Raw genomic sequence first — 13,876 nt, forward strand, 5'->3', positions numbered from 1 at the left:
TCTTTACTGTAAGATGGCTTTTAAGCCTAAGATGGAGGCAGGCTGGTTCTTCAGTAAAAGCAAATGCACTTTTCATTGGCTATCAGTTGAGGACTCACTGGTCTGAGTGGAAGACGGTGAGCTGCTTGCACTGTTCATCCTTTCCTTCCTTCCTGGGATGTTATAGTGACGTCAGGTAAAACAGTACAGTTCCCAACCTTCCTTACAGAGAAATTGGCCAACAGCATACAAATGAAGCATTGACGACAGCTTCTTGTTTAGTGTGCCCTTTCTCCTGTCTTTGACCCAGAAATGCAGACACCTTCATGAGTCCTGTAGCAAGGATCCTGCCTGCATCTCTGCAGGATCCCTTGGTGTATGAAAGCAGAAACAGAAAAAGGTGGGACATTACATCAGTGTACACCACACTGTACCAGAGAGCTTACCCTTGGTATCTCTAACACCTGAGGAAAATACCATTCTCTCTTAAGTGACTGTTAGCTGGGTTTTTTAGCCAAATTTTAACCGGCAGAATAGTTGAACTGAAGGAGTTTGCAACCCATAAGAAGATCAACAATATCAACCAACCAGAACCCCCACAGCTCCCAGGGACTAAACCACCAACCAAAAGGTACACATGGAGGGACCCATGGCTCCAGCTGCATATGTAGCAGAGGATGGCCTTATCTGGCATCAGTGGGAGGAGAGGCCCTTGGTCCTGTGATGGCTCAATGTCCCAGCTTAGGAGAATGCTATAGTGGTGAGGTGGGAGTGGGTGGGTGGGGAGCTTCCTCATAGAATCAGGGGGGAGGGGTATGGGATAGGGGATTTGCGAAGGGGAAACTGGGAAGGGGGTAACATTTGAAATGTAGATAAAATAACCAATTAAAAAAAGAAGTTGATTATATAACTTTGATGTGCCTTTCTCATAATTCTGAATGTTTATATTATATCTGTGACCCTGGGGGACATTGTTTTTTGAAACAACACACATATAGGGGAAACTAAGGCAATCAAAGATAATACAGCAATGCTCATTGTTTGACTTAATGATCGAATGACTTAATTAATGAATCACCAAGATGCCTCTGTGTAAAACTTTGCTCGGTGATTCTAACTTTCGCATAGATATCTATTTATTTATTTACTTTTGTGGTGCTTTGCTCGGCAGGAATTTCATCATCAAGCAATATTCCCAGCTCCACATTAAGAGACAGAACAAACAAAACAAAACCAGCTTTGCACTCCTAGAAGCATTTGTTGCTGGGACTGACTGTGAAAACAGTGTGTTATACACGCTACGTCATGAATGACCTTTGTGTAAGTGAAGAACCACTTCACTTGTGAGCCGGCTTCAGTAGGAGAAGCCAGTCACAGGACAAATACTCAAAGTCCTGTTAGATGAGGCACCTAGAGTTGTTAGATATTGAAACAGAAGGTAGAAGAATACTGGAGACTAGAGGTGGGGGAGGGGTTGTATTGTTCAGAGGTGGAGGGTTATTGTTCAGAGGTGGGGTTGTTTTTTAGAGGTCAGGTTTAATGAGTACAGACTTTCAGTTAGCAAAACGGAAAAGTTCTAAAAATTGTTCACATCACATTTAATACTGCGGAACTGCATGCTTACAAATGGGCAAGGTAGACCTTGGATAGTCTTTTAATTGATGTATTAAGGCAAACATACTCCCCCTTGAGATCTTTCTCACTTTTCTCTATCCCCTTTACATCTCCATAGTAGGCCATTGATCCCCTGCCCACAAGTTAAACGCTGTGTTTGTTAGGCTTGTCCTAGATTCCAAGAACCAAGTACTGCAGAACCCTTGATGGTCCTTTCGGTCCCAGCTTCATAAAGTGTGGGTTGTGGTGCATATGGCATGATCTACCTGAATGTAGGTAGAATGTAGAAGGTTGCAAAAATTTGGCAATAGTAAGAGGTTTCTGAATGTCCCATGACCAGGATTTCATTAAAAATAAAACACAAAATGATTGTGAGACGTCCGTAGCAGCGCTTGCCAGTGTTAGATCCTGTGGCTTCTCTGTTGTCTGGGTGCTGGACGTGTCACAGGCACAGTCTGGACAGTACTCCTCACCCCACACTCTCCAACAATGCCTACTGAAGCACCTCTGCTCTAACTCAGTTATGAGCGTCGTTGTGAATTGCAGTGCTTTTATCGTCTGTAAGTACCAAACAGTATATCTTTGGATGGTATTGTGCAAAACTATTTAATTTTAAAATTATTTCAGTTACTGACTTGAGTCTCATTTTTTTAAAAAAAAAAATCACTCACTGAATTCTAACCCAGAATAAGACAGAATTTCTAGCAATTGTAATATTTATGTAATGCAGATTCTCAGGATTGATGGTTATGAACATAATAATATTGATCAACTCTGAAAATGTTGAAGATGCTCCATGACCCTCTGTCTTCCTTGGGGTTAATATCGCTGTGATAAAACACCAGGACCAAAAAGCAAGTTAAAGGGGAAAAATTTGGCTTGTACTTCCATATCACTGTTCATCATCAAAAGAAGTCAGGACAGAAACTCACACGGGGCAGGAACCTGGAGGCAGGAGCTGAAGCAGAGGCCATGGAGGGGTGCTGCCTGCTGGCTTGCTCACCATGGCTTGCTCAGCCTGCTTTCCTATAGAACTCAGGACAGCCAGCACAGGGAGAGCATCACCCACCAGGTTCTGGGCCTTCCCCCATCAATTACTAATTAAGAAAATTCCTTATAGGAGGCATTTTCTTAATTAATATTCCCTCCTTACAAATGACTTAGGTTGTGCCAAGTTTGCATAAAACTATCCAGCACACCTGCAGTACCAAATATTCAGTCCCTGCCTCCTTCCCTCCCTCCCTCCCTTTCTTTCATTCATTCATTCATTCATTCATTCATTTATTTCTCCCTTTTTTATAGTTTTCTTCTGGCCTCAAACTCACCAAGCAAACCAGGCTAGCTCCAAACCCACAGACATCCACCTGCCTCTGTCTCAAAGTGCTGGATTTAGAGGCATGTTCTTTGAGGTCCCAAAAACCTTTAATTCCTCATGTAAGTGTAAACAATCACATCCATCTCACTTGTATGTAATATTGTGCTTGTTTTCAGTAAATGGTAAAACTATATTTATATCAAAGAATTATTTTTAAATAAATATTTTTCATTATCAATAAATATATTATTTGTAAGCTGTCTTAGGGTTTCTATTGCTGTGATAAAACACTATGACCAAAAGCAACTTGGAGAGGAAAGGGTTTATCCCAGTTTGCAGTTCCACATTCGTATATCATGGAGGGAATCAGGACAGGAGCTCAGAAAGGATAGAAGCCCGGAAGCAGGAACTAATGCAGAGGCCACCAAGGGATGCTACTTACTAGCTTGCTCCTCGTGGCTTTCCCGGCTGGTTTCTTATAGCATCCAGGACCACCAGCTTAGAGGTGATACTGCAACAGTAAGCTGGCTTTCCAGTGTCAATCATTAATCAAGAAAATACACTGTGGACTTGCCCATACTCTAGAGGTATACTAGTTTCTAGAGCATTTCTTCCTGCATAGAAGGAATCAACCACACCCCTTCACTCAGAAAATCCGTAAAAAAGAGCAATATAATTACCACCAAAATGGTGCCTTCTCTTAATCAGAATCCATAGGTCTAACCAAAAGGATCGTCAGAGGCGGGAACCAGCTGTGTGCTAACCTGCTCTTAGGTGGTGTTACCATTTATTGGGTGTCACTCTACCAAACACCTTGTAAGATTTGAAAACCTTGACAGAACATGGAAAACAGAAAGAAGAAATGATGGCTCAAACTCCCCAAAATATGGTAACAACCACTTCTCTACCTACACATTCAAGTTATGCACCCAGCATCCTAACTATGATGAATTCAAGAATTCCACATCTAAAGATCCTCAGTGGATCATCTGTGGACATCTCTTCTCATCCAGAATGGTGAGGCCAGAGTGCAATGAAGCACCAACAGGGGAGGGTCTACAAAGAACACTATACCCAGGAAACCACACTTCAATACCTGACAGAAATCAGCGCCTTTCTAGAGGAAAACTGAATTTATCTGTAATTGACCTGAGCTAAAAGCAACCCAGGGACCAAAGAGGGACCGAGGCTCAGTGGCTAAAATGCTTGCCACAGAAACATGAGGTCCCCAGCACCCACATAAAAACATGGTGGCCCAAGGTAGAGACATGAGATTGCTAAGCAAGTGAGCTAGTCAGGTTAATTACATCTGCAAGCTCTAGGCTCTGAAAAGCCCTGCCTCAGTAAAGTGAATGACTACTGAGGGGGATGCCTGCATCTATCACCAGCCTCTGCTTTCCTATGCATACAGGCACACACAAACACACACACAATACACACATGGATACCACATGCATGCACAAAAGGCTGAAGTAAAATGATCTTAGATAATAATTTAAATCTGCATAAAGAAGAGGAGCTTACCAAAAAACATGAGATGGGAAAATGTGCAGATGATACAAACTTTTGTTTCTAATTCTTTTTTCTTCTCTCTGGCTTTAAATACAACTGCATAAACAACAATTTGAACTTGTGTTGATACATGAATGCAATGAATAGAAAATGTACTGTATCTGATTATAATAACACAAAGGGAGGGGAAATCTGTATTCCTATGAAAAAGAAAAGGTTTTGTATACTATTAAAATTAATTTATTAACATGAACTACATTGTTACAAATTAAAAGGCAACTTTAATCTACAAGGCAAGTAGTAAGAAAATAACTAAAAATTTTGGTTAAGCAATAACAAGGAAAATAAAGTTATGCACTAGAAAATAGCAACTTAACATAATAAAAGGCAATGGTAGAGACAATAATAAGCCACCCCATGAAATGGAACCGTGCCTGAAGCTGCTCAGGCGGCCAAGGACCTATGACTAGATAGGTCAGGGACCTGGGGGAAACCAAGCACAATGACTCCCAGAGACATTCAGCATTCTGTTATAGGTCAATGTCCTACTAGCCTCTTCTTGCAGCAGATGAGAACATAGAGATTCCCGGTCGGACAATGTGCAGAGAGCGAGACCTTCGAACACTCAGTCCTAAATGGAATGTCTCCATTAATCCCTTCCCCCGAGGCGTCAGAGCACTGTGTGGATGGGGAAGTGGAAAGATTATAAGAGCAAGAGGAATGAAAGAGGAAATGGTGTCCTCCGGACACAGCAGGACTAACATACATGTGAACTCACAGAGGCTGTGGCAGCATGCACAGGGCCTGCCCGGGGCCAAGACAGGTTGGGTCCCAGTGCCAAGAGAGGAAGCAGACATGAGCTCCCACCCCTAAGCAAGACGCTAACTCCAACTCACCAGTTCCAAGGGGAAAATTAGCTTTCTCTAATGAAGTCTCACTAAATATACAAATCACATTTCAGGGCAGGCCCCATACCCAGCAGTACATGGCCAACACAAAATTAACTCAATGGTGTTTTGACCATTTTGTTTGTTTGTATTTTTTGTTTGGTTGGTTTTTGGTCTTATATTGCTTTTTTTGTTTTTTTGAAAAGCATGCTCTTTTATTGAAAAGGGAAGTAAAAACAGTTTATGATAAAATTGAAGATATACATGGAACATCTATCTGATAAAATAGAAGAGATATATAGAAAAACATGTTAAAATTGACAATTTTCATGGAAAATTAAAGAGTAAAATGGTAGACATAAAAGACATTGCTAAATTAATTGAAAAAGGAAGTAGAAACATTTTATGATAGAATTGAAGATTTATGTGGAAAATATTTCTGATAAAATTGTAGAAAAATGTAGAAGAACATGTTAATATTGAAGAGTATCATGGAAAATTTTATATAGATATAATAATGGTAGGCATAAAAGTATTTCTAATTTGAATGAAACTGGAATTATAAACATTTCCTGATAAAGTTGAAGATTTATATGGAAAATATTTCTGATAAAATTGAAGAAATATATAGAAAAGCATGTTAACATTGAAGATTATCATGGAAAATTATACAGATAAAATGGTAGGCATAAAAATAATTCTAAATTGATTGAAAGTGGAATTATAAACATTTTCAGGTAAAATTGAAGATTTACATGGAAAATATTTGTGATAAAATTCACAAAATATATAGAAAAACAGGTTAAAATAGACTATTTCATGGAAAATCATACAGATAAAATGGTAGACATAAAAAACATTTCTAAATTAATTGAAGGTGGAATTAAAAATATTTTGTGATAAAATTAGAAATTTACATGGAAAATATTTCTGATAAAATAGAATATATAGAAAAACATGTTAAGGGAGGGAGTTGATTGGGGAACATTGGAGAGGGCTTATGGAACTTTCAAGGGGGGAACCAGGAAAGGGGAAATCATTTGAAATGTAAATAAAGAATATATCTAATAAAAAATGATATACATAAAAAAGAAAATCATGTTAAAAATGAAGATTATCATGAAAAATTACACAGATAAAATGGTAGACATAAAAACATTACTGAATTAATTGAAAGAGGGATTACAAAAATTTTCTGATAAAATTGAAGATTTACATGAAAAATATTTCTGTTAGTCTATGTCTTTTGGGGGGGGGGAGAATTGAGTCCATTGATGTTAAGAGATATTAAGGAATAGTGATTGCTGCTTCCTGCTATTTTTCTTGTTACTTTTATGTTTGTGTGGTTATCTTCTTTTGGGTTTGTTGGAAGATGATTGCTTTCTTGCTTTTTCTAGGGTGTAGTTTCCTCCTTGTCTTGGCATTTTCCATCTATTATCCTTTGTAGGGCTGGATTTGTGGGAAGATATTGTGTAAATTTGGTTTTATCATGAAATATCTTGGTTTCTCCATCTATGGTGATTTAAAGTTTTGCTGGACATAGTAGCCTGGGCTGGCATTTATGTTCTCTTAGAGTCTGAATGAGATCTGCCCAGGATCTTCTAGCTTTCGTAGTCTCTGGTGAGAAGTCTGGTATAATTCTGATAGGTCTGCCTTTATAAGTTACTTGCCCTTTCCCCCTTACTGCTTTTAATATATTCTTTCTTTGTTTAGTGCATTTGGTGTTTTGATTATTATTTTCCAGGAGGACTTTCTGTTCTGGTCCAGTCTGTTTGGAGTTCTGTAGGCTTCTTTTATGTTCACGGGCATCTCTTTCTTTAGGTTAGGGAAGTTTTCTTCTATAATTTTGTTGAAGATATTTACTGGCTCTTTAAGTTGTAAATTTTTGCTCGCTTCTATACCTATAAACCTTAGGTTTGGTCGTCTCATTGTGTCCTGGATTTTCTGGATGTTTTGGGTTATAAGCTTTTTGCATTTTGCATATTCTTTGACTGTGATTCAATGTTTTCTATGGTATCTTCAGCACCTGAGAGTCTTCCTTCTCTCTCTTGTATTCTGTTGTTGATGCTTGCATCTATGACTCCTAGTTTCTTTCCAATGTTTTCTATCTCCAGAGTTATCTCCCTTTGTGATTTCTTCATTGTTTCTACTTCCACTTTTAGATCCTGGATGGTTTTGTTCAGTTCCTTCACTTGATTGTTTGTGCTTTCCTGTAATTCCTTAAGGGATTTTTGTGTTTCCTCTTTAAGGGCTTCTACCTGTTGACCCATGTTCTCCTGTATTTCTTTAAGGGAGTTATTTATGTCCTTCTTGAAGGCCTCTATCAGCATCGAGATGTGATTTTAAATCCAACTCTTCCTTTTCTGGTGTGTTGGGGTATCCAGACTTGCTGTGGTGGAAGAACTGGGTTCTGATGTTGCCAAGTAGCGTTGGTTTCTGTTGGTAGGGTTCTTATGCTTGCTTTTCACCATCTGGTTATCTCTGATGTTAGTTGGTCTTGCTGTCTCTGGCTGGAGCCTGTCCCTCCTGTGGGCCTGTAAGCCTGTGTCCATATTCCTGGGAGACCAAATCTTTCCTGGCTCACTGTGCACAGAAGGCTGTGGAGCTTCTTGGCTCCTGGTGCCTAAAATGTGTAGCCCAGGCTAACCTCGAACTCATGATCCATTTGCTCTTTTTTTTAACTTACTTGTCTGCTTTTATAATTTCCAATTTGATAGTTTTTAATAAAAAAAAACTATAAAAAATAAATAGCAAGTAAAATAAAAGTATATCTAGAAAATAGCTGCATAACACAATAGAAGGCAATGATAGAGACAATTAACAGGATGTGGTAAGCCATAGAAATAAATGTCAAAATAGCAGGTTTAAATCTTACATAAGCAAAAAGTACACTAAATGTAAATGGGTTAAAATTCTAATTAAAAGGAAACAAAGATTAGTAAAGTGGATAAAAACCACAATCCAGGCACTGTGGCCCATAAGATACTTTCTTTAAAATTGCAATGCCACTTTTAATACTTTGGGATGTGTCCCACAGGAATAAAACAACACTGGGAAGTAGTAACCCCTCACCCCCAGAAGTGGTCCAGAGGAAGAGAAACTATCTGAGAGGGAAGGAAGCACAAGAGGAGCTGGCTGCAGACTTGGTGAAGAGGGAATGCCATGAGTGCTGGGACCTGTGAACACTACAGGGAGAAACTGGAGCATGGTGGGACAGGTTCCGGGCACACAGATACAGGGCAAGAGGGTTGGACACAAGCCACGAGCTACTTGGGTTCCTACTTGTTTGCCTTTTTCTGCTTCTGCTTCATGATCTCCATATCCCTCTGCTTGAGGGAGGCAGCAAAAAGCCCATCATCTCGTAGCTTTCCCTTAACTGAGTCACTCTGCTTCTTCATGCTCTTCTGGCAGGTGATCTTGAGCTAGTTACTGCAGGTCATGGTGACAGAAGCAGTTCCAACTTGCCTCCGTTGTGGCCCCTCATTCCAGCTGACGTTATAAGACACACTCTTGAAATTTAAAAATATAACCAGGTTGAAGGTAAAGAAAGAAGAAGGAGGAGGAACAGGAGGAGGAGGATAAGGAGGAGGAAGAAGATGAGGAAGATGAGTCAAAGAAGGCGGGCAAGAAGAAGAAGCACTTAGCAAACTAATCAAACAACAGAGTGACTATACTAATATCCTACAAAAAGGGCTTTCATACAAAATCATTAGGAGGAACAAAGAAAGATATCTTGTAATGATAATGATAAAAGTATCGTCGCCTTTCCACTTTAAGAAAGAATAGTAACTATAAATGTAATTTGCACCTAAGAACAGAATCCCAAAGTGCATGAGAAGAGAAATAGATTAATTCAACCATAGTTGGTAATGTCACTACTAAGATCAGCAAGTAACACCAAGACATAAGAACATTATAAACAAATATGACCACATGAGGTGACATATGCCTGTGATCCCAGCACTAGGCAGATAGAAGATGGAGGATCCAGAGTTCAGGGTTATCCTTGGCCACACAGTGAACTTGAGGGCAGTCTGAGTTACCCAAGACTATGTCTCAAAAAATAAAAATTAACAAAAAGAATTTCCACAATTCATTACTATAATAATTAAATGTCATTAAAAGCAGCATTAAAAAGGATTAAAATCGGTGTTTCTCCAAGAATATGGAAGGTGGCCAATATGTACAATGCAAATGCAAACAAAAAAACACAACCGCCCAAATTTTTAAAATGTTTTTATCATATAGATCCACACCCACACCCACAAACACAAACACAAACACAAACCACAGCGAACTTGTAGAGATCAGAAGATGACCCATGGGCAGAGTCATTTCTCTCCCTCTATCCCTGTTTCAGGATTGCACTCAAGTCTGTCAGGCTTGGCAGGCAGTGCCTTACCTAGTGACCTAGCTCACCAGACCTGAAATAATTGTTTTTAAACACAGAAAATAATCAGTGTTAGCCAGACTGGAGAGAAATTAGAACCTTTGCACATTGTTGGTCGGGATATAAAATAGTAGCATTGCATTGGAAAAGAGCTTAGCCTTTCAGCAGGTTCAAAAAGTTCAGCACAGAGCTGCCCTCTGACCTACAAACTACTCCAGACCTAGGTATACACACAAGAGAAATGAGAAGACATTTTCACATAAAGGCTAGAATATGAATATTCATAGCAGCAACATCTTCTATGCCCCAAAGGTGAAAACAACCCAAACAAAAATCGACCAATGAAGCAATAGACAAAATTAGATACGTTCAAACAATGGAAAGAGAGCAAATCTCTGATCCTTGCTGTGACACTGATGAACCTGAAATGCTATGCTACCTGAACCAGCCAAACCCAAAGGCATCCAGTCACATGACCTACTCTGTATGGAAACATCCGGAGTACACAGGTCCACAGGGACTGAAAGGCATGAGGCAAAGGGACAGGAGAGTGTGCCCTACTTATGAACTTTCCTTTCAAAGTAATGAAATATTCAGGCATAACGATGATGATGGTTGTACATTTGTGGATATACTACCAACCACTGGACTGTTTGTCTAAAAGAGTAGACTTTCTACTTTGTGAGTTTTGTTAAAAAATTATTAAAAGGAAAACTACAAGATCAAAATAATGACCTGAACACATTAACTTACCCAAGTCATTGCTGGTGTGTGGTCCTAAGTCTCAACTTGAGTCAGTATACTTCAAACTAAGTTATGATATAACAGAAGACAAATCCTTCAACTAACTATAACTAAGTTTTAAGAAGCAACCTAATGTGGGCACCAGGAACAGTGAAACTCTCCAGTGAGGACACCGTGATTTCCACCTGCTGTGTCTCAGAAAAAACAAACTACTAACAAAATAATTCTTACACTCATTATTATAAAAAAAAATTAAAAATTATTAAAGGTGAGCAAAGACTAAAATGGACATTCTTCCAAAAGCATGGAAAAATGGCCAATAAGCACAATGGAAATGCAAATACAAAATACAATCAAACCCTGAGTATCTTTAAATGTTTTTATTGTGTACACACACACACACACACACACACACACACACATTCGTTCTCAGATGGGCACCACAGCAGACTTGTGCTTATTCATAGGATCGACTCACAGTTTCTGTTGGCTGCTGGTGGCACATTTGTTATCCCTAAACTGGATGTCAGCAGCACTTGGAAACCATCACTAGCTCCAGTTCTTTGCATTAATTGTTCCTAATTTGAAGCATCATAATGAGGTTAGCACTGCCCAGGTTAAACCCTTGCTCAACAGCATTTCCATTTTCTGTCATAGTACCTGGGCTCAGCTGTCTCCCAAGACCAACTGGGCAGATAATGCCACAGAAGAGGAGGAGGAGGAGGAAAAAGAGGAGGAAGAGGAGGAAGAGAAAGATATTACTGCACAATGATTTTTTTCATCTATATGATAAATGTATAGATAAACTATAGAAAATTTAACTCTTGTGAATGCAAATGGAATTTAAACATTAACACTCAAAATAGAAACAGAAGAATGCAGTGGAGAAAGGAAGGAAGAGAGAAAAACTGTTGCAAAGAAAGAAGAGCAAGAGAGAACATTTTCATCTGGCAGCTACAAATTGGGAGATTCCCTCTGTGCCTCTATACATGGAGACTTTAGTGGCCTTCGGTTTTTCATTTGGAAATGGGCAATGAGAAGTTTTCTGTGACTCTATTAGAAGGAAAACCTCACATCTTGATCATTTCTAATTCAAGTTACTCTTAGTATTGCTTTCTTGCTTAAACTAAGATCAAGTCTCTCAATGAGATTCCAGAATTCTGTTTTGGCTTCAGTAGTGCTGAAAAAAATGGCTTCTGGAATAACATTTTTGTTACCTTATTTTTTTTAAGGACATGTATGTAAAAATGTGCATGTGTGCACATGCATATACTGGTACATGTGCAACCTGTATTTCAGCATACTGTGTCACTCAGAATTGCAGAAGTATCTCTCTCAAACTTTCCACCCTTCCTCCGTGATCCTCCATCTTTGAGCCATATCCCGGTCCCTAGCTCGTTCTCTCTGGGTCTTAGTCACTGGAGCGACATTGAGGGCTGGTGTCCATCCTGTGATACAACCTGACTTCCCAGTGCTTGTTCAGCAATCATAAAGCACTGGGTTCAGTCCCTAGCATTGCCTAAATTGCCATGTGTTGATGCAAGTCTGGAGGTCATCTTCAGCTACGTAGCAAGTTCAAGGCTAACCTGAACTAACCAAATGAAACAGTGACCAGAGGTGGACTAAGGAGCACACGTTGAGTCCAGTACTGGCTCAGTGGTCAAAACAAGAGGTAGTCCATACTGGAGCCATTATAATCAGACATACACCCAGAGGGGTACAGCAAGGCCTGGGGCGGTCTGCACAACCCCAAACTCAGAGCACCCCAGCCTGTGTGATTATTCAACAGCAAGCACAGCTGATCTACCACTGAGAGCAAGAGTCAGATCTCAGAGCTGAGAAGCGTCTTAAGTCAGGCCAAACCCAACATCCTGTGGCCTCTGGCTTTGACATAACACCACCATTAATTTCTATTTGTTCTCCTTTTGAATGCAATACAGACTACCTTTTATCCTGCTGTGCGTTTTGTTTACACTTGGTGTGGATTACTAATGGGGAAAGTCCCACTGACCGACAGGGGTGGTGACAAAGCTCACCACAGCGGAGAACCCAAAGGTGGAGTTAAAAAGGAAACTGTTTCATGGGAGACTGACCCTGCCTCTTTGAACGCCAGGCCAGCGTCCCCGGTCCTCCTTTCTGATCTTTCCCAAACTGAGGCCATGTGGTGGGGGTGGGGTAGCAGGATGGCTGTGTGACTTGTTTTACAAGCAGGAACAATCCCCTGCTGTTTCTACAGGAAGCTGAGATGTGAACATTTCAGGAAGGAAGTAGATTAGAGCAGGAAGTTGAACAAGAAGCACTGTGTGGTCCAAATCAATGGTGCGGTGGTCCTCGGAGGCAAGGGTATCGGATAACAGAGTCACGGGAGCAAATTGGTAGAATAATGAGGCAGAGCCTAGCTACGCACCCATCACACCCATCTCCCACCAATGTCAGATGCACAGCTGAGCCACATCTCTGGCCCCTTGCAGTTACATGGAGTTATAAATTAGTTCTGCTCGCAGCAGGTAGAAGAGAGATGTATACGGACGGTGTCTAGTCACAGCCCAGACAAACCTTCCACAGGAAGTTCTATATGTTCTTTGCCTGACTAGAGCAATGGTAGAAGTTAGGTATAGGAGAACTTAAGGACATGACTATAGAGCAGGAATACCCACCTAGACTATATATATATATATATATATATATATACACACACATACACACACATATATATGGGGAGGCAAGGGTATCGGATAACTCCTATATATATATATATATATATATATATATATATATATATATATATGCATTCTCATATGGTGGAGAAGTCAGAGATTTTAGGGTTTTGTGGCCGAGGCTTGTCTCACCTCATTTACTTTTATAAATTGAAGCGAGGGGAGACTGGGAAGATGGTTCTGTTACAAAAGTCCATGCCAGGCAGACAAGAGGACCTGGGCTGAACCCCAGAGTCCAGTGCTGGTTGTCCCAGCACTTTGTAGGGTGACACTAGTGGATCCCTTGCTGGTCAACTAACCTACTCAGTGATCCCTGAGCCAATCAGCATTGCCTCCTCACAAATGCAAGTTGTGTGGCACCTGAGGGATGATATCTATCGATGCCCTCTGGCCTCTACACTCCTGTACGCTCACAAGCACAAGCACACATACATACAGATGCACACAGACAAGAGACGTATACATGCATGCACACATACATATAGAAGCAAGATCAGAACGATGCTCGAGGAAGCCAGGTCAGCAGCAGTCACCAGCGATGCATGCTGCACAGCTGAAGGCTCCTCTTCACAAACCTTGTGTCTCACGTACTATTTATGGCCGGGCTTTTTGGAGCAGCCATCTTCATGGATTTTGACCACTTCCTCGTCTCCCACTCGTTCCTCATTCCATACGGTCCGCATCACATGCTCCACACCCTACTGAAACTGCCATCTAT

The 13,876-nt window shown here is 40.3% G+C and overlaps 1 protein-coding gene across 1 annotated transcript; it reads right to left on the reverse strand.

Annotated features, from left to right (window-relative positions):
• Positions 1-8,585: 8,585 nt before the first annotated feature.
• LOC127665084 (small EDRK-rich factor 2-like) lies at positions 8,586-8,705 on the reverse strand. The gene has a single exon (XM_052157461.1). It carries the CDS (start codon positions 8,703-8,705, stop codon positions 8,586-8,588), a length of 120 nt encoding a protein of 39 aa, XP_052013421.1.
• Between the last annotated feature and the right edge of the window lie 5,171 nt (positions 8,706-13,876).

The sequence above is a fragment of the Apodemus sylvaticus genome, chromosome 14 (assembly GCF_947179515.1).
Source record: "Apodemus sylvaticus chromosome 14, mApoSyl1.1, whole genome shotgun sequence".
NCBI classification, from domain to species: Eukaryota; Metazoa; Chordata; class Mammalia; order Rodentia; family Muridae; genus Apodemus; species Apodemus sylvaticus.